At 45.2% G+C, this 21324-nt stretch overlaps 1 protein-coding gene and 1 long non-coding RNA gene across 2 annotated transcripts; both read right to left on the reverse strand.

Annotated features, from left to right (window-relative positions):
• Positions 1-5385: 5385 nt before the first annotated feature.
• Positions 5386-6537, reverse strand: LOC6592233 (serine/threonine-protein phosphatase alpha-2 isoform). Its single transcript, XM_002018016.2, has one exon. It carries the CDS (start codon positions 6477-6479, stop codon positions 5451-5453), a length of 1029 nt encoding a protein of 342 aa, XP_002018052.1. The 5' UTR covers positions 6480-6537; the 3' UTR covers positions 5386-5450.
• Positions 6538-18292: 11755 nt separating this feature from the next.
• On the reverse strand, positions 18293-18751 carry LOC113565178. The gene is made up of 2 exons (XR_003408496.1): positions 18698-18751; positions 18293-18641 (listed from the first exon to the last, which is right to left on the reverse strand). It is a non-coding gene; the product is annotated as an uncharacterized LOC113565178 (long non-coding RNA).
• Positions 18752-21324: the final 2573 nt, after the last annotated feature.

Raw genomic sequence — 21324 nt, forward strand, 5'->3', positions numbered from 1 at the left:
CCATCGTGGCAATTCAATTTTCTATTATGTCAGGCAGAGTTGAAGGCAATGTAATGTTAATAAAATGCTCGTACTGCCAGCAGTGCCGACAGTGCCGCCCTGGCAACTCTGGCAACGCTACGTATACGCAACGTGGTGCGCCTTTTGTCCTGCCTACGAGTACTTTCCCGCCACACAGCAAATATAGGGACCCCACATATGAGTGGTGCAGGGGAGAGACTATGGCTATAGCCATGTTATTTGACATTTATTTGCTATTTCCTCCCGACCCATCGAACCACAATGGAAATGGAGTGCAGGAGGGGATGGCACTTACCTCTCTTCTGCGGCGCCTGCATGGAGGAGGGCGACGGCGTGGCTTGTGCCTCACCCGCAAGATGCAAGAGGAGCAGCATCAGCACCAGCACCAGGCACAGCAGCCGCATCAACAGGCCGCAGCTGGCTGGTGCTCCTGTGGCTCCTTTGTTCTGGCCCATCATCGGCCGCCCGGCGACTCCACTTGATCCTTGGCTTGGGTTCGGTTTGAGTTTCAGTTTCGGTTTCGGTTTTAGCCTCTGATGCGTTTGCTTTGGCGCAATTTCTTTTTCTTGACACTTCACTTTTCACAGTTTTCCTTTTTCCTCCTCCTGTCTGGCTGTAGCTCTCGTTCTGTCTCTTTTCGTTATTATTTGTTAATTTCACGCAAAGCCACACACTTTTGTTTGGGCAAAAAATATAGTGCTTTTTAAATGTTTCTGGAAATATTTGCTCGCTTTTATCTCCGCTTCAAATCTGCAAATATTTGCATTTATCCTCATCAATTTTTTTGGCTCATTTATTAGACAATATTTGAAATTCATTAAAATGCAATTTTCCCAGTAATTGATTCGCATAATTGGGTCAACAGCAAGCACACATTTCGATGCCACAATGCGTGGCATCTTTCGGCATGGGCTGCGAGTCCCGATCATTACTCATATGGCGTTCGAGTTCCTTGGGGAACTGAGAAATGAGTGGAAATCCCCCCGGGGCGGTGCCGCCGCTCGCCATCATTCTTCATTAGATGGTGGATGGTGGGGTGGGCTCATGCCAACGTGTCAAGGACTTTTCGAGGACGACCGCAAACATTTCGCAGTTTCTCCTACGTTTTCTCTTTCTCTGTATTTTCTTTTTCTTTTTTAGATATGTATCAAAAATTTCACAGTTGCATTTCCATGGAAATTGGCAAAAGGAAACGGGAGAATGCAAAGCAAAAACATTTTTTAACGGCCCGAGGAGGGAGAGAGAACGCAGGAGGCACGGTGCCAGGGCAGGCGTCGCTCTGTGGAGCTTGAAAAATTGCAGCAATTAGTGGTGCCTGGAGGTCAACCAACCAACGAGCCAAAAAGGACACGGACACACAGCACCCTGCACCCAACACCCAGGAGCCAGGACCATTCCAAAGGCCAACCTGGCGACGTGAGCCAGCCAAGAAATATGTGACAGAAATATTTTGGTTAGGGCTCTTTTTTCTTTTTGCTTGAAATTCTTTTAAAGGGACATTTTTTTGCCGAGAGATTGAAAAGTAGTTTCAGAGAAGTCCGGAGGGCTTTGTTGAAAAATAGAAGATAGAAAGAACCCTTTTGTAGATAGGCGATAGACATAGATAGGTATTTAGAAAGCGTTTTCTCTTCCGCAGAAAGAACCTGTTTATATACCCTTGATTCCATAAATCCGTGCTTCCAACGTTAATCGCTTCTACCACACACACACACACACAGGTGTATCGTTCATATCTACTATTTATCTCTGAATTAATGTCTTTGTTCTTATCAAATTGTGAGTTATGAATTATACATCCATTGAATTGTCCATTATTTTCAAGTTTATTGCTGGATTTTTATCTGTTTTATCGTTTTTAAAGACAGCTGACGAACTGCTGGACATTCGGTTATCCCAATATTTCCGACCATTTTCTGTGGGCCCTTTGCGGGTTCAGCTGGCTCAATGTTTCAATGAATCGCCCAGTTTTTATGGCACCTCTAGGCGCATTGCATTATTTATGCAAAAGTTTGGAACTGTGGCACGGCGGGCCACGGGCAACGTGGGGCAATAAAAATCAAAACCGGGCCAAATTCAGCACGATGGCATGTGACGGCACATGGCGAAAAGGCACCAAATTGTGGCAACAGCCAGAAAGAAAAACACAGGGAGCAAAACAAAAGCCAGCACCGAAAAAAAGGTTAGGGTAGAGTCCTGCTGGTCATTGACGAACGTGGTACGCGTCTCGCCCAGTACATTTATTGTGTTTCTCAAGTATTTTTCGTATGATGGGATACTTGATGGAAAGTCACGCAGCTGCCAGAGCAAAAGAGACAGGCAGAGAGACAGCAGCAGCAGCACCAGCAACAACAGACGCACTCGAGGACACATTTAATATTTAATCTTAACGAAGGACATCAATTATAATTACACACTTTGCTATAGCGCAGAATTCGCGAACCCCCAAACGACACGGCCGATTTCACGCGACTCACGACTGCTTTCGCCGATGTCTGCTGACGAACTGAACGCGCGTGGCGGTCCTGATAACGGGAATGGAATCCCACTGCAAATACGTCTCTGCACACGCACACCTAAGCCACCAACGCGACGACAAGACAACCTTCAGCTTCGGCTTGCAACGGCGAACTGAGCCCCCACGAGGCAGCACGACACGCAGCGAGGCGCCACGAAAGCTGTTGTCGGCTCTGAATGAAAGTGAAGTTTGTTTGCAGAGCGAAACGGTAAAACCAGAGCGTTGCAGAGAGCGTGAAAGCTCTGCTTAAGGACTCTCTCTCTCTCTCTCTCTCTCTCTCTGTCTCTTTGGGGGCTCTGCCATCATCTGACTTTTGTTTACGCTTTAACAGCTGTTTCCGGAGCTTAGGCGCCATTTGGAGCACAGCACGTGGCTGATGTTTTGATTTTACATTATATAAAGCAGAAATAGAGACAGAGGGCGAAGAAAGAGACAGTAAGAACTTTGCAATTCCCTCGTATTCCCAAGGATTCCTATCTTTGATTGCCTACTCGGGAATATTCCTCATCTCAAGATTCGTTTCATTGGTTCCTATACTGCCCCAAGCGTTGCCCATCAAGGACAGCTCTGCGTGGACAGCTGTGGACAGCCTTTGCATGCCAATTAGACTGGGGATCTCTCCGGACATGCCTGGGCGAACACCTACCCCACCAGTTATCGTTAAGTATAACGGTAACGGTGGAATTTTAAGGAATTTTATACCCCGTAATCGTGTTCGTGCAACAGACAGATGAGTCCGTCCAAGGGACACCTGAAACCTGTCTAGAACCAGATTCTACATCCAGAATTTCTTTGTTATTATTACCTCCCGTTTCTACCTCATTTCCAGATGGTCGATCCCATTTAATTCTCTACTGAATCGTTGTCTGTTCATTGGCCAATAAGTAAATCTTGTAGCGGGTATCTTACAGTCGGAATGTTGAAGTATAAAAATCCTACTTGTATTTTTTATCGCGCTTCCTTCAGGGCAGCTTTCAGCAATCAGCTCCGGCTTCAGCTGCAGATTGTCCTGCCTTTCGTTCTCTTTATTTTCTCATTTCCTGGTCGACGGAGCCGGAGCTGGAGCCGTCCTCAAGGATATACTCTGCGCAGGTGTCAGGAACAGAGGTGAAGCCACTAAAAAGCGAACACACACAGACACACGCTCGCATGGGATGCCTTTTTTCTTTTGCTTAATTTTCCTTTTTATGTTTTGACACCGTTTGGTAAAGTTTTCTCCCCTGCCACTGCCCCAGCCCCAGCCCCAGCGCCTTCTCTGCCCTGCAACTGCCACGGACACTTACAAGTTTCTCGCTTGTTGCCGTTGACATTTTTATACATCATCTGTCCGGATCCCCGTCTCCGTGCTGTTACACCTTTACTGTAAGTGCCACCATATCATTTCGTTGTGTCCCACATTTTTATTTAATTTTTCCCCTTTTTCGGGGGTTTTTTCTGTTGTTTCCCCGAAATGCCAGCATAAAGTTTTTGTTACCCATAAAGGCAAGTGCCTGGCTTTTGTTTTTTATTTTATTGGGCCTATATAATCGTAGGGGTGGAATCTGGCAGGTGTGAAGAGGAAATAAGGCAGAGGGTAAGGCAGACTTTGTTCAATATTTAATCGCCATCAAATTAAATCAATATCACTGGAATTTATTTACAGTACGCACACCTTTTTAGAGGACGCCATTCCCCTAAAGCATATAATTTCCACGCATCATTACTTCTTATGCAAAATCGTCACGAAATTGATTTAAATGGCATTAAATTGTTCGACAAAAAAGAGCGTACAAATTAATTGCATTTCCAAATGGCCAGAGGCTGTAAGCTAGCCCACCCCTAGATTTTATTTATGGGGCAGAGGCAGAAATCACGTATGCGCCATGCGGCCATCACCGTTCTCCATATAATCATAATCAGGCAGCCCTGCAATCGAACACATAACAAATATTTATATAGACATTTGCTTGTAAAACGCGGTATTCGTTGAGTTGGATGGTATATTGTTTTTCGATCAATATTATTACATTTTATTTGCCTCTCACGAGAGCGTTTCTCATGGACTCCTCGACTCCTTCCTGTCGCCATGTCGATAATTTATAGTAAACCTCTCTTATTTATTTTTCTACATAATAGTTACGCACACAAGCCCGGGGGTAGTGCAGTTTTCCTGTTTGCTCAGATTATTTAATTTATTTTTCTTTATGCCTCCCCCAGTGCCGCCGCCTCCTCCGCGCTTTGCTCGGGAAAACGCCGGAAAAACCTTTGTTTATGTTGGCACACATGGATGTTTAAATTACGTTTTTATTGTAAACAAAATGAGTTTGTCTGCGGGCTGGAAGCAGGCGGGAGGGCGGGAGGGTGGCACGCGCCTCAGCCGCATTTAAATATTTGCGCATGGAATTATTTTCTCTGCGAAAATGGCGGCCAGGCAGACGTTTTACAAAGTCAAACAAAAGTTACCAACGTTATTTGGACCACCTCACCTTACCACTGCTTGCTCCACGTTACTCCCAGCCGGGCGAGGGGTTAAACTCTGAACCACACCGCCTCTTTGTCCCTCTTTGTCTGGGTTCTCCGTTTGTGCACCCATATTTGGCATCTTACTCCTCCTTTAGCCTCTAGCTCCACTTACCTCTTGCTGTGGTATTGAGAATTTAAATTACATTTTAATTGGGATTTATTACTCATTTCATTGGCGGAGAATCCCCAGTGAGTGACCCTCAAATGACCTTCGATTGAACCATAATTGGAGGCAATCAATTGGTTGTCACCTGAGGAAAATCATTGAGAAAAAGACCCTTAGAAAGAACACTTTTTTAATTTCGATATGTACAAAATGTTAGCCAGAACCCATGAACTCTCCTTTCAAATGAATTCCAAAATATGTCCAGACATTTATTTTCCACGATTATGAATAAAAACAAAATCCCAGTCAACCTTTGGACTCCTGTCCAGCCGGCGGTGGTGTGGCGCTCGGAGTATTCTGCCCTTTCCTCACAATGAAGGGAGGCGAATGATCTGGTCGAATGATGGTGAAGTGACAGACCAGAGAGTCGTCCACGACCAGAACGGCGCCGCAGTTGTCGAAGATGTTGCAATAGTTGGGGGCCGAGAAGATGGTCACTAGCTGGCGGTTAGCAAAGAACTCATAGCCATCCGCCACGACCTGATGGGCTCGGGCGATCAGGTTGAAGTTGTACTGCCGCAGGAAGCGCTCCACAATGAGGTGGCCGAAGGTGACGCTAACGCCGCGCTCGTTCCAACCCCAGCCATCAGTGGTGGAGTCCGGATCGGACCACAGCAGGTCACAGAGCAGACCGGTGCCGGGCACGTCGGCGGGTCGCTTCAAATTCCGGATATCATCGAGCGTATTCAGGTCCGGACTGAGGCCCCCGTGCACGCAGAAGATCCTGTCGGACACAATGGCTGTCACCGGCATGCAGGCGTAGCAGTCGACAAAGGAGCGCCACATCTTGATGCTGTAGCGCCTCTTGCACTCGTCGAAGAAGCCGTAGATCTGGTTCAACTCCGGCGACTCGTGGTTGCCCCGCAGCAGGAAGAAATTCAGCGGGTAGCGCAACTTGTAGGCCAGCAGAAGGGTGAGTGTCTCGATCGAGTTCTGGCCCCGGTCCACGTAGTCCCCGAGGAACAGGTAGTTGGCACTCGGCGGATAGCCGCACTTCTTGAATATCCTCACCAGGTCCTTGTACTGCCCATGTATGTCCCCGCAGATCTTCACCGGCGCACTCAGCTCCAGCAGCATCGGCTGCGAGAGGAACAGCGACCTTGCCGACATGCAAATGTCCGTCAGCTCATTCTCGGTCAGCTCGTTGGCCCGCGGATTCGCGCCGTCCGACAACAGCTTCTCTATTATCGTGTCCAGATAGGTCATGCTCTGGCGATGGAAAAAGTCTCTGCCAGCTCTGCCATCAGTCGCCCCACGACTCGAGCGACGAGACATCGTTTGCTGTTGAAATTTTTAGGGAATTTTAAAAATGTGGATTATTTTAAATGTGTTTTGGATATGTTTGACTTGAGATCCATTTGTTTACATTTTGAACATTTTAAATGAGGCCTTTGACTTAAGTTCCATTTGATTATTTCTTGCGGTCCATTGAGCTCCATTGAGGTCCACTCTCTAGTTACTCCGTTTGCTTCTGCACTTGGGGGACCCTCTTGTTCCCTATCTCTGAGATCTATACTATCCCATTCCACCTCTACTCTTGCGCATTTCAATTATCAGACACTTGGCATACATTTTCCAGCAAAAGAAAAAAAAAGAGAACAACATTAAAATGGACGCGCTCGATAACAGGAAAAAGCGCCGAAAAGTCTCTTGTTTACTCGCTGTCGACCCATGGCCCCGCCCACTGGGGAGCACCCCCATGGAGCCCCTTTTGAACCACTTTCCAGCGGTGGTCGCAGCTGCATTTTGGCTGCTGGTAATCCCGATTCGGCGAGCTGCCTGCACTTGTAATGCGGCTTAAAAGAGAGATACAGCCGGAGAGAGGGAGAAGAGCATTTTTTGGGCAGCTTCTGGTCCATCCAGGGTTTTATATTCCCCACCCCATATGCAAGCTTTCCCTACCCTTTGCCCACACCCTTTTCGGGGTGGATTTTGAATACATTTTTGAATCAGTGTCGAGGCTGTGTACTTTTTATGTCACTTTTTTTGGCGTCCAACTTCTTGGGGCACTCTCCACGCATCACTCCCTACTCTGCACTATTCTCTGGTGGCACTGTGTTTTATGCGATTTGTGTAGTTCCGGCTTTAGTGGCTCTCGGACTCGGGACTCGGGACCCGGGACTCGGACCCATGTGTGCTTTCCTCTCTGCCGCACGAGCCACTGGTCTGCCTCGCCTGCCCCTCCTTCACCCAGAATGTATTTAATTGCAGGCGGCGCTCAAATGGGATTTGTGCATTGTTTTCTGTGGCGGATTTACCGCGAGAGTGCTCGTTCGTACTCCCAGTTAGTTTGCATTTTTTTGCGCCCTTTTTCCACTTTTGAAATCTATTTTAATGTTCGTTTAATTCAATACCCAGGCGGATCCCTAATGCGCCGGGAAATGGCAGTGCGGAGGGGCAGCTTCTCTTGTGGTGAAAATGTAATTAAATTGTGGCCAAAGTGGGATTATCCTCTGCTTTATTTCGATGTACAAACGTACCATATACCATATACGTATTGGTACATATCAGTATATATGCCATTTTGGCCAAGTCTCGATTACCTTTGATCTCACATTAAAGTTTAGACCATTTTAACAAATTAATAACAAAAGCTGGCTTAAAATTGATTTATATGTAGAATTTGATTGAAATCCGATTAAAGATAATCTCTATCGTTTTTCTTCCTTTGGCCTCTTAGACACGGAAACCATTAATGAAGTCCAAACTCCCTGAAGAAACTTAGTTTGATTAAATTCTAATTCCCATTTGCTGTTCGATAGAATCGCCTGCAATCGCGACTCTCGACTCAGAATTCCAAACAGCTTTCAACTGTCTTTCGAAATCTGAAGCAGCTGAAGGCGCTTGGCTTATTTCCGTTTCCGTTGGCTGCCATATTTTTGAACACCCTCTTTGTGTATCTCTATCTCTGTCTATTCTCCTTCTATCTCTCACTCTCTGCCAGCGGAACACAATTTTTACCTCAGCAATGCAATTTTCGATTCAAAAACAGAATAAAGCAAATCCAACAGAATGCAGCAGAGGTCGCGGAATAGTGGTTGAGGAGTGTGATTGGAGAGGGGAATGACAATGAAAGGGGGTTGGAGAAATGTTGAGGGGGGAATGAAGGGAAGGTTTTGAGGTTAGGTCAGTGGCGAAAACAGAAAAACGGATTTTCTCTTGCTGTTGGTGCTATTGATGCTGCTCCTCTGCTCTTGCTCTCCCATTGTGTCGCCGGAAATATTCAATTTTCAATTTTCATTTCGCTTGCCAGCAAAAATTGGCAAGCGAAAACAAAAGACGTCAATAGAGCGGGACAAAAAGATGGAGGGAGAGCTGAAGAAGTACAGAGAGGGAGGACGAGAACGAGAAAATCTACTAAGCGCATCATGTGGCTATGGCGAAGAGAACAAAGCGGAGATTGAATAAAAGAAATCAATTCAATTATTACGATTTTCCCTCCACCCTCCCGATGTATTTTTCATGAACGGTGATGCAGGACCGAACTTAATCTTAATGAAATGTAAAACCTGCCGCCTGCTGCTTTCATAACTCAGCCGTGATACAGCCTTGGGCGGTACCAGATTTGCCATCAATATTGTTGCAAGCATTAAGCAGGGCTGTGACCAGGGCTCCCAGGCTTGCCAGGACGGCCATCATAACGTAATTAAGTGCTCAGCGGGAGACAAGGCAAATGTAATGTACATTTATTGAAATATTATTTATGATGTTGAAAATTGCCGGAAGCCGGCTTTAATCTGTGTTATTTTGCAGCCAGCCGAAGAGCAGACCAGGCCCCATACTGGGCAGCCTTCAGTTATCGTTTATTTTGGCCATTTTCCAGGGTCATTAGCTGATGATGATGACAACTCTCGGGGTGAATGGGGCAAGGCCACTGTTTCTGGTTCTGGTTTTTCTTCTGCTCCTGACATGATGGCGTAACGAGCCGGGTGAAAATCAGCATTGAAATTGTTGCGTTTAATATTGTAAAAAGAGAAAAGTCAACTGCCAGTTACAGGTTAAAGGCTTAGGAAATATATATGAGGAATATCCTTAAAAGTATCTTGTAATCTTAAGCGTGTTAATAATACCTTTATTCCTTCCGCACAGCTACAGATATCATATTGCCATTTAGCACCACCTGCTTCAGTCCCGATGACCAATAACTCAGCCGCTTGACTTGGCCCAAAACGGGTCTCTCGTCAAGCTGACATTTAAGCCGCATTCCAACAGCTCCTTGACAGCTTCAGCCTCAAAGATATCCTTAAGCGGCAGCATCCTCGGAAACACACACGTCCCATTAAATAGCCTCTGGCTTTAAGTGCGAGTGCGAGTGCTGTGCGAGTGTATGTATATGCAAAGATCATGGCTGCTTTATCCATGGGAGACAAGCGCTTGTTTTAATTAAAATTTTAATTTAATTCCTTTATTTTTTCTGCGCAACCATCAAACAGGATGCGGCAGCAGACTGGCATGGGCAGGAACAGGGGCAGGGGCAGGGGCAGGGCAGACATCAAGTGGCCGAAATTAAAATCTGCAGCAAACACTTGACACGGCCACCCGTATGGGTGGAGGCTGGTGAGAGGCGGCATCATGTGGTATGCTATGGTGTGGCAGAGGCCAGGGAGCTGTTGTCAAAGTGCAAACTACATAAGTGACAAAAAATTACGCATACGCACTGTGCCACTGGTTCTGTCGCTGCGATAATAACGTATAATGAAAGCAACCAGAGCGCAATATATTGAAGTGTCTGCGTGTCGTGCTCATTAACACTTTGTTGGGATGCTGGGTGGCAGAGCAGACCTCAAGTTTGTTGAGAAGTGGAGACCGCCAACTCGGAGGAGAGACACAGAGCACAGAGGAGTGTGAAAAGCAGAACAGTAGTACTCGTAAATCATTGAAACTGTGAGAGAAAATATGTCTAACAAGGAAGAAAGCTATAGTCGACTAAAGGATACCCGCTTTTGGGAATGACTACAAACAGTCGGACGAGGAATATTTCCACGAACACAGCAAGAGTCTACCTTTGTAATCTCCATGTGCCAGGTATAATAAAGATTTAGTAAGACATCATTCCCTTATAGCCCTGCTGCCTGCCCTCTCCTATCGTTTGCCAAAAGATCTCTTCACTTTTGCAGCCCAAAAATAGTTGCCGCAGAGCGAAACACTTGCATCGGCCCCGGATGATGCTTTGACTGGCTTTGGGCTGCCTCTGGGGGGCCTATGTCTTGGTGTTGGATGACATTTAGCAGCCGCTTGACATATGCAAAGACACAGACACCGACACTCCTTCGTCTGGCGTGATGTCCTCATCTGGCAGAGGCCTCAAAGACACGGCTGACAGTCAGGCACTTGACGTTGACGAGCATGTGGATAAGATGGAGCCTGGAGCAGGGTCTGAGTTAAAGGATGGTTCTGGGATGTTGGGTGAAGTACGAGTATAATGATGTGCAGCTGCGGCTCCGGAATGCTGGCAGTCATTGGGCAGGCTGCACCACGCGGCGTATGAGTAATGTGCACTGTTAGATAGTTAGTTAGGCCAATAGTAGCCTCCCAGTGGCCAGAGGAGAGTGGAAATGAAAACGAAAACGAAAACGAAAACGAGAACGAAACGCAACTGTGAAATGATACTAAAGAATGATGCAATTTCCCGGCCACAATTTACCATTTTAATGGCCCTGCCAACGGACGGACAGGGCAACCGACAGGCGGCCAGTGCCATTTCAATGATGTACTTATCCTTGGCTCTTCGAGTGGCCTCTGGCACTGGCTCTGGCTCTGGACCTCTCTGTCTCTCTCTCTCTGCAGCTAGCCTTTGTGAAAAATTTAGAGTAAAGCACCTCATTAAATTGAAAAATGTCTACAATTTGCAGGACATTATGTCCCCGACTAATGCATGCATCTATGCAGGAACTAGTGTGTGTGTTTTCTCCTCCCGTCCTTTTTTGCCATGAGTCCTCTGGCTTTGTCTGTCTGGTGTTCTGCCTCTGTGGTCGGGACCTACAAATTATTCAACTTGTCGACTTTTAAATCTCCTTTGCACTGAATGGAGCTTAATCTATACGAATATACAGAACACCAGAGCATAAACTCGCATGTAGAGACACATATATGTATAAATTTGCAGTGTTAATGCAATGTTAAGCTGCTTTATTAATGATTTTCTCTTTGGTTTACCTTACAGCTTTCCCAAGCGACTGCTCACAGTGGGATAAGGGCTGTCCTTTGAAGGAGGGAAGGAACTTTTGTTGGGGAAAATGTAAATGCGAATGCATTTTAGACCACTGTGCATTTGGGCTGTCATAAAGCAAAAGTTATTGGTGCAAAAATCCTGAGCACAGAAATACACTTGTGTGTGTTTGTGTCTGTATATGTATGCTTGCATCTGCGAGCGTGTGAGTGTGCGTATGAGGCTCACAAACATTTGTGTCAATGCATCGATAACCCGAGAACAAGAGCAAAACCAGCAACAACAACAACAACAACAACAACAACAATGGCCGTCAAAGGATCAGGGAGCCACAGGAGAAACAGCACGAACAGGAGCAGGACGCAGAGGGGGAGCAACTGGAGCCAGACGCAGAGCCACACCGAGAGCCAGAGTCAAAACGAGTTCAGTTGGCTTTCTGCATTTACTCGCATGCATTATTGAGCATTAACCTCATTTCACGCAGTCAATTTACGGCATTAAATTCTCTTCTGCCCGGCTTAACGTTACTGCGGCATCCACAACCATGGCAGCGACGGGAACTGGCAATGGCGTAAGGATTTAACGACCTGCCAGGACACGAGATGCCTCCTCCAGCTCCAGCACCTCCTTCGCCATCTTCTGCTGTTGATGATGATTTTAAAAAACTAATTTGATTTTGATTAGCCTGAGAAGCTGTGGCAATGGAGAACAGTGGAATTATTCCCCAGGGGCGAGATTGCAGCCTCGACTTAACAGTTATTGAAAGCAGCTTAACTTACCGTTAGCCGATAATAAGAAAAAGAAGAAGCACGAGCTCCACGAGGAAGCCAAAGAAAATGAAAACACTTGAGTGGAAGTAGCCCCAATCGCCGGACTAAATAAGCTTATAAAAATCCAGCCAGGAAGAGGGAAGAGGGGTGGCCCAGGGTTAGCTTTCAAAGACGAAGCTTTAAATACCCTTAGATCCTGTGATCCGAATATGATCTACCTTGCGGTAGTTGTGGAGAAACATATTCAGTTCAAATTTGTAAAGTTTGCTTTGATTAACTTAAGAAAAAGACTTGTTTTTCGAGCGATCGCTTCTATAAAGGCCTCTATTTCAAATCAGAATATCCTCTTCGAGAGTATAAGAAGTGACTTGAAGAGGCACGCTCCCAAGGAATGTAGAACAACAGAAAGGAGAAAGGAGAGAAGGTGTAAAGTGACAGCAGGCAGAGGTTTTTGCCTCTCTTGGCTCTTTCCCTCTTTTCTGCCATTGTAATTGGATAATTAAAGAATTGTCTGGAGCCGCAGAGAAGGAGAGGGAGTGCTGGCGAAAGAACGAGAGGTCCAAAGACAGAAGGAAAGGAACAGAGTGCCTGCAAGACAGAGTGAGGATGATAACAACCACGTGGTCGTCTTATGCTATTATATATGTATGTGTGTATGCTTTGTATGATACTGTGTGTGTGTGTGTTTGCTTGGAGGCTATTAAAAGCATCTAAACGTTGGCTAAAAACGCTACTATAATTCACTACTCACACAAAAAGAGGCAGCGAGATGGACGAAGGGAGAAAGAGCGACGACACTCTCCTGGCACCGTTTAAGTAGCCTTAGAAACAGCTGCTAGCTGAACGAAAGAAAAGTGTGGCATAGTCTGCCACGCAGCCAGCCATCGCCATTACACACACACACACACAGATACATAGTCGTATGTACATAAACACATAAGCAGCTTTTGTGTTGTCTTACTTACTTCATTTTCCCCATTTAAAAGAAGAGAGAGTGAAGGAGAGAAAGTGTAAAAGAGTACTCGCGACTGGGAACAGATGTGCCTCGAGTCCTGGAACGTGCCGGAGTCCTCTTGGATACTTGTGGAGCAGGACCCACCACTCAGGGCGCGAGCTGAATCTAGTTTCCTTGTCAAACTATTTATGGCACTTGAAAGGGTTTTTAATGGCAAGAAAAGAGTTTGGGAAAACAGTGGAAAAAGGATCCAGAATGGCTTGTTGACAGACAGAGACGATTCCACTTCAAATGCTGTCAAAGCTCGCAAGAGATAACCCGACCTTTCCAGCAGAGCCAGATGATCTCTGCACCTTCTTTAATTGCCATATGTGCCACAGGAGCAGGAACCCATTGCCCATTGCCGTGAAAACACCATTTGGCCCCAGCTAATGGCCATAACCAGAAGTCAGAGAAGGGACGCTTCGGAGCCAAGCAGGGGGCGGGGCAGGGAGCAGGTCCATGCCCGGATTAACTTATCAGTGATGCGAAAATGACAATTGCAGGTCCATAACCTTGGGCATTTGGGCTACGTCCCATTTCGGAGCAATTAAGTTATCTGTGTGTACTCTTTGTTGGGCAATTGCCATCATCATCCATCATCATTTAACGAGGGAAATGGAAATAAAATGCTAAGCTCATAGAGGGAAAACCACCCGAGCAACACCTCCATAATTCATCGGTGGAGCAGGGGAAAAACTTTGACTTTGGCGCGTGACTAAACGGGAAAATGCAATGTGCACAATGCAAAGGCCAAAAACAGTTGCCAACAAATGAGCTTGTGGCAAGAATAAAGGATAAACAGCCACAGCAACAGTAGCGGCAGCAGTAGCAACCAGAACGCTAAGTATGATTTATGTAGCAAGTCTCGCCGTGGCAGTCAAATTGAAATTTACACCCAGAACCGAAACCCTTGGCAACGTGCCCGTGCGTTGGGGCTCAAATGAGTCGGAATCCTACATAGATTGTCACCCTGAAGGAAAACACAGAACTAAACCCCACCACACTCCCGGACAGCCAGACGGAGAGACAGAGAGATCATAATAAGCAGCAGCAAATCTGTTGTCCTCCCAGGACATGTGCTGTAAATTGGCTGGAGCCCCGACCTCAATCCAAATCCCCGGAATCATTCAATTTTCTCAGCTCCTGCTGCCAGTTGCACTTCAATTTTCGTTTGTTTCCCTGGATTACCAGTCAAGCTGAAGCATGAAAATTTAATAATCCATTTGGCCCCGGTTGCAGGTCCCGGACCAGCTGCTTGGCTGCTTGTGTTTCACTTACAGCTACAGCTCTAGCCCCATCTCTGGTTGCAGCACCAGAAAACAATTGCAGCTTCTTCTTAACAACGCTCCTGGGCAGCCCCATGATAAAATCTATTTAATTTCGAAAGGCGAGAGTTTGAAAAGAAATTCGTTAAAGATTTGTGATGGAATATTGGAATTGGAAGAGTGGCTAGTTGGAAGCGTTTGCTCCAGAATGCACTCAAATTAATTGTATATTTACTCAAAGTAAACCTGAAATCGATTACAGAGCGGGGGAAAACCAGTCGAAAGCACTGAAAACAATCCATAGAAACACAGTTAAAAACGCAATCATGTACTCGAAAAACCACAAAAACTAAAATAGTTCTGACACACTCGCACACACAATGCGGCACACACTGCACCTCGCTTCTGCCACTAACCTTTAAAACAAAACAACAAATCGTTGCATTCAACGTGTCATTTAACATTTTGGCTAATAGTCCGCACATTGTTCTGTCACTCGGGGCTCGCGGGTTCCAGGGCTAAGCGAAAATACAAAATGCCAAAATAAAGAAGAACGAAAATAGCAACCAAAACTTATTTCATATCAAAGTGGGCGAGAGGGAGCCAGGTTGCGAAGGAGAGTGCGAGAGAGGGAAGCATTAAAACCGCGCCAATTTTGGTCAACATGCTGAATGAACTGTAAAATCAACTCGCTTCAAAATGCGGTCGCTCAGCACTGTGTGCATGTTGGGGTATACATACATATATGTGTATGTGTGGGTGTGCGTGTGTGCATGTGTGCGGTGCAACAGCTGCAGCTTGCAGTCCGGACAGCGAGCCAGGCAGTTGGACAACTAAAAATCAGTTTGCACAAAATTACGTATACGCCGCGTGCAACGCTAAACGAGAATTAACATTTAACAGCCGCATATAACGATTCGGGCTGTTGTTTGTGCAACACAGATGGCAGTGAAACGAAAGGAGAGCAACGCAGAAAGGGAAAAGAGTGTGAGAGCGAGGTTGTTTAAAGCGGAGAAGTGCCCCGGAATTGGAGCAAACACATTCGCACATTTTATGCGGGCAATATTGCCAGAATAACGTGTAATACGGGAAAATTAGCAAATACATTTCACACAAATGCGTGTAAATACAGGGAAAATAGAATTAAAGCTTCGAAATCAAACATAAACAATAACCGTTCATTAAAGTAATAAAATACATATATGGTGGTACTTCCAGAGATAGTTCTACGATACTCCTCTCTTTTAAAGGTCTATTACTGCTCCTTCTAGTTCCTTCCCGTCTTAATCATATGCCTACCCTGGTTCCAACTCCCCTCCATTCCCGTTCCCATTCCTTACCCACAAAGTTGTCCTCGCTCTTAGTCCCTTTCCAAGCGCTCGCTTCTTGGCTCAAGTTCTCAGTTGGCTTTCTGTTAACTAAACTTATTAAAGTTTGTTTGACATTCACTGATTCAGATTCAGATTCTGATGCTCAACTCTGCTCTTCTGCTATGCTATGCTCATTGTCGGTCGGCCTCCCCTGCCCCTTGTCTCTGCCTCTAGCTCTGCAACTCCTTGGATGCTAGATATAATAAAATATATTTGGCTGCTTGTCAGATTCACATTCAGATTCCGATTTTTAGCTGCAGCAAGGAAACTAGTCGGCAAATTGTCGCAGGAACAAAACTAGGTTTGCCTTTCGACTGTAGAACCCCCAAACCTTGACAGCCTTTTGCCGTCTCGGCTGCATCCTTTAGCTGCCTGCCCTGCCTCTATATTTGATTCAATTTGCGCAGAGCAAAAGTAAATCAACAAAAGAAGAAAAGAGGAAAATAGGATAAATAGGAAACGCTCGTATTCCATAAATTTGCTGGCACTTCAATCTCTTTTCCCCCTGGCCTCGCTCTGCCCTCCTCTGGCCTCCGTCTCACTGTTGTTCTGTTCTCTATTTATAAAATTTAGCATTCCGCTGGCATTCTTCGCAGTCGCCTATTTTCCTATATATATGTATATATATTTTCTGTTGTCTGTGCCAAGTTTTTGCGGCTTCATTGCCAGCTCTCCATCGTCATCTCATTTTCGTCCTGCTGCGGATGCCGATGCTGCTGCCATTATCGTTTCTTTCCATTCCTTTCTTCCGTCTGTTGTATTTTTAATAATGCATAATTTGTTTTATAACTAGGTTTCTCCTCCTTCTCCTCCTTCTGTTGCTCTCTTTTCTCCTTCTTCCTCTTCATTTTATCTATGCACAATATATATACACACACATATATATATAGTGCTATAATACACCCACAAAGAGAAAAAAAAAAATATTGTAATCAAAATGAAAACAAAGCGTTCGTTCTATTGTTGAAAAGTTATTATAAAATACTTTGCTTTGCTGGCGATTTTTCTGCATTTTTGCCGCCCAGCATTTGGTTCATTTTCTAAAGTGCCTCCAGGGGTGTGAAATGCCACCCGGAGGAGTGGAGTGTCAGAGTTCTGGGCTGCTATTGTCCAAACGTGCATGAATAATGAAGTTAAGGCCTGATAGGATGGGCCCATTCCCTTAAAACTGGCCGGCGAAATGTGAGCAGATTGTTGAAATGCATTAGACCCAGGTCTGTTGCAGGAAAATGCGCTTAAAGGCATTTTGAGTAGTTTTAGTTTACAGTAAATAACGAGGTGCGTAGTCATCTTACTGGATATCATGAACATGAAGTTTTCCTGGATTTAATATGTCGTCGATTCATTCAATTTCGTAGAAGATTCAACAAAAAATCATGAACAAATGTATGCTAAAGAGTGTCTTTAAGGCAAATTCCATTAGCTAATCAAATTCAATGCACAACGTGTCACCTGCACCACGTTATGGTCTTTTGTAACAGCCAGGACAGCTAACATAGGCTTTCCCGAGCAGTTTAGGCACACTTCTCAACACTCTACCGCCGCCCTGCACCGCCGCGCAGTGGAACACTTAAAACGTCATTACCTGGCCTGGCAATTTGGTTTTCGTTTACAGCTTTCCAAGGTTTTCCTTCTTTTTTTGTTGCCTGCTAGCGTGGAAGGCTCTCGTAAAAGGCCGGAGTGAGACATAATAATAAAGCAACAAAAGACAATTCAGATCGTAAAAAAACAAAAGAAATGTTATAAATGAACCCATAAAAATTACAACAACAATGGAGGGTAACCGGAAACAGGAACAGGAGCAACCCTGGCCACCATGACAGCGCCCTATGGGAACCTTTCTCTCAACCTTTGGCAGCATTAAATTTTTTTAACTGATTGATACGCGCGTGGTGGGTGGAACAGGTGGGTGTCTGTGTGGGGGTTTGGGAAGTGTCGCGTTGCGTGAGAAAAACACTGTTACACACAAACCACCATCCATACGGGGTAGAGCGGAACAGGACGAGACACTGACGAGTGACGCCGAAAAAGAGGCAAACACTCGCACAGAAGAGGGTCTCGCGTGGAAAAAAATGGGAAAAAATATGTTACAAAGTGTCGCACACGACAAAGAACCCATACACACTGGCACACGCTCACCCACACACGGCGAGAGTCGTACCTACATACAGATACAGATACAGAACAGACACACATACACCTTCAGGAGTCTGGTTTGCCACTTGCTCGCCTTGTCATGTCCTGGCAGCAACTTTACATTGTTTGGCTTCGAGCGCTGTGCCATTTTGCGATACCCTAGCAAGGGCTATTACGATTCTGATCAGGTGTTTGAAACCAGTTCCGATACAGAACTAGCAGCCAAATCGACATAGCCATGACAAATCACTGTCTCACTGTCTACTATAAGTATTTCTATCTTCGATCTTGTAGGCTTGTAGTATTCTGTCGTCGCAGATTTTCATTGTGGCACTGCCAGATATTGAGCCCTCCCACTCCCACATAGAAAAACCCATCAAGTCCGTCCCGATTCCAGCTTTATTACGACTTGATCTTGTTTTCAAGTCGAATAAGTCAGCAAAGACATTTAGAAAGTAACATTCAGTTGTTCTGTTGGATTCGACGGACGTTGGCTATAACTGTGAAGAGCCTCGCGATGATCCCTCAGCAGGATGGTCCACAGCTGCTGCAGCATCCACCGCCGCAACAGGGCCCACAGCACGGTCCACAGCAGGGACTGCAACAGGAGCCACAAGGGCCGCAGGGGCCACAAGGACCACAGGGGCCGCAGCATGGGCTACAGCAAGGGCTGTAGCAGCCTCCGCAGCACGGTCCACAAGGTCCACAGCACATTTTGATCCTTAAAGTTCTAAAAAAAAATGACACAATTGTTTTTCAAAATATTTTTAACAAATTTTTGTTCACCTTTTAACTGGAATCCAAACGAAAAACTGAAAATTAAACAAGAAATTTGGATGTTCACTCTACTGCTCCTGGCTTGGGACTGACGAATTCCATAAAACAAACCCGTATACCATTTTTTCCAAGAGTTTGAACTGACTCAAGGCCAATGTGATGATACATTTTATTGAAAATATCCAGAGGAACGACCGATCTCCAAGGGTAGCTAAAGGTTCGGTCCTTGCATCCTGGCTTTCCGCCATGTTTTACTTTGGCTTTGGTTGGTTGAAGAGCTTTGAAGAGTCGGGGGATAGGGGGTCGAGTGAAGAGTGATGAGGAATGAGGAATGAGGTTTGGGGCAAAGAGTTCGGAGAGGAGGTGAGGGCTGGGGTCGATGCCGCTATTGTGTCATCCTCGTCGACGCATTCGTGTCAAATGTATTTCCTTTTTTTCTCCTTTCTCTCCCTCTCTGTCTGTATTTTAGTGTAATTTTGTTGATTACAACGTTGTTGCCTTTTCTTTCTCTCCTACTCCGGTGTGTGATTGTGTACGTGTGTGTGTGTGTGTGTGTGACATTGTTGAGTGTGTAATTTATTTGAAGTGATCCTAAATTATATATGTATTTGTGTCTGTGTCTGCATCAAGGGTTTGGTTCCACAGCAAAATATATGGCAGGGATGCGCTTGAATTATATATGGGGTATACTTTTATCGCTCTTTGCATGAATAAATAAGAATTATCATGTGTTTTTAAAGCAATTTGTTTTTATTTAAACTGATAAATAATTTGGGAAGTAATTACTGGAATATATGGAATAGTTATAGGCGAAATTCTCTCTTATTTAATAGAATATCCCTCGAATGTTTTTCCCAATTTCCCAATTTTTTCCCAATTCAATCAAAATTAAATGTTTGCAGAGCCACGTCGGGGACATTGGTGCCCCCTCTTGAAACCTCTGGGGCAGCAACCGTCGAAACTAATTTGATTTGACAGCAGCACACACCCACCTGGACACAAAGACTAAGACACTAAGACAAAGGGTCCATGGCAGAAAAGTATGCTATGCTTTTATGTATCCTTCTCTCTTTTGCGTTTCTTTCCTTTCGTTTCCGTTCTCGTTTTGGGCCTTTCTGTCCTGGCCTCCTTTACGGCCACATTATTACTTTTTATGGCCAAAGCAAGAAAAGTCATGTTTGGGAGCTTGTTAATATAAAAATTGTGCTGCTTTGGCCACCCCAGTAGCCCGCCCTGCGGCCAGACTCAACGCCGAAATGTCTAATGAAATCTAATAAATTAAAGAGATTTACACAAAGGGGGGCCCTTGGCCAGGGGCTAGGCTCCCTCTGATGTCTCCCGCCAGCGACTTGATTCCGTGGTCGGCATAACTCACATTGTGTTTCAGGCTGGCCAAAAGAAAATTATTGGCTTTTCAGCTAAATCCAAACTCTCCAAGCCACAAAGACGGCAGCAACAACAAGTGTGATGGCAAAGAGTACAGTATCCACCAGTCCCTTATCCCTCCCTCCCTTATGGCAAAGTTTTCCCCCAGTTGTCACACAATCTTTTGTCTCTTGTTGTTCTGAATGAACCCCAAGGAGTGAAGTCGCAACCGACAACCCCAAGGAGATCAAAGATAGCTGGAAGAGAGGTTAAAGTTCGCTGGAGCAAACGGAAACTTTCTACTCGAATCAAAGTCCCACTTTAAGCCCCAATAGAATGTTTTATTTTATCACCGAGTTCATTCAATTAAAATTTCTTTAAATTCCTTTATTTTTGGTGCTGTTCTTTATACAAAATTCAATTTCATGTTTGCCCAACAATTTTAATTGATTTTCAATGTTTATATACATATGTATGTGTGAATATGTATATGTAGGATATATGACAAAGGCAGAGAGTGCAACGAATAAGCGAGATTTTATACCCCAAAAGAAAAGGCCAAAAATTGACATAAATCTATGGAGAAAGCAGTTTGCCAGGAACAGGGAACTGGGAGCAGGGAGCAGGGGAAATGTAATCAACTCTGGTGGGACACCTCTTCAGCACTGGCTCCAAAGGGGGTGCGCAAATCCCCAGGAGAAGTCCTCTATAAATCTCTTGCTATTTTAGAAGGTGCAAAATTGTATACATAAAATATTTCTACTTATTCGCATTCGTTGAGGTAATGTTTTAAAAATGATTTATGGTTCCGCCCCCGCATCCCCCATTCCCATCTCTAGATGGGTCCCACCGCCCAACGGAAGGAAAAGGCATGTATGAGGATTGGTAGGGGGCCCAGGCAGGGCCCAGGACCTACACTTACTGGCACCTCAAGTGCTCGGCCAGCCATGCAATTACATATATCAGCAGGAAGACAGACTCTGGGGTGGCGGAAGAATGCTCCTCTGCTATTTTTGCGCATGTTACAGCACTGGCGAATGCATAAATTATGTACAATCACCCAAAGAACGAGAGGAATAAGGTCCTGGCCTTCCTCGGCTCGTCCTTGTAAAGTGCGTGTTACATTGAACAAATAATTTCTGGAGAGTGCAATAAATACATGATAAATGTCTTAAAGCTGCCAGAGAGTTTCCTGCTAAAGTTAATCAAACCATATGAGAAACGGCCCAGCGATGGGGAGGAGGGAAGGCAAAACATAATTTCGAATGGTT

Source organism: Drosophila persimilis, unplaced genomic scaffold (assembly GCF_003286085.1).
Source record: "Drosophila persimilis strain 14011-0111.01,24,50 unplaced genomic scaffold, DperRS2 tig00000002-arrow-pilon, whole genome shotgun sequence".
Lineage (NCBI taxonomy): Eukaryota > Metazoa > Arthropoda > Insecta > Diptera > Drosophilidae > Drosophila > Drosophila persimilis.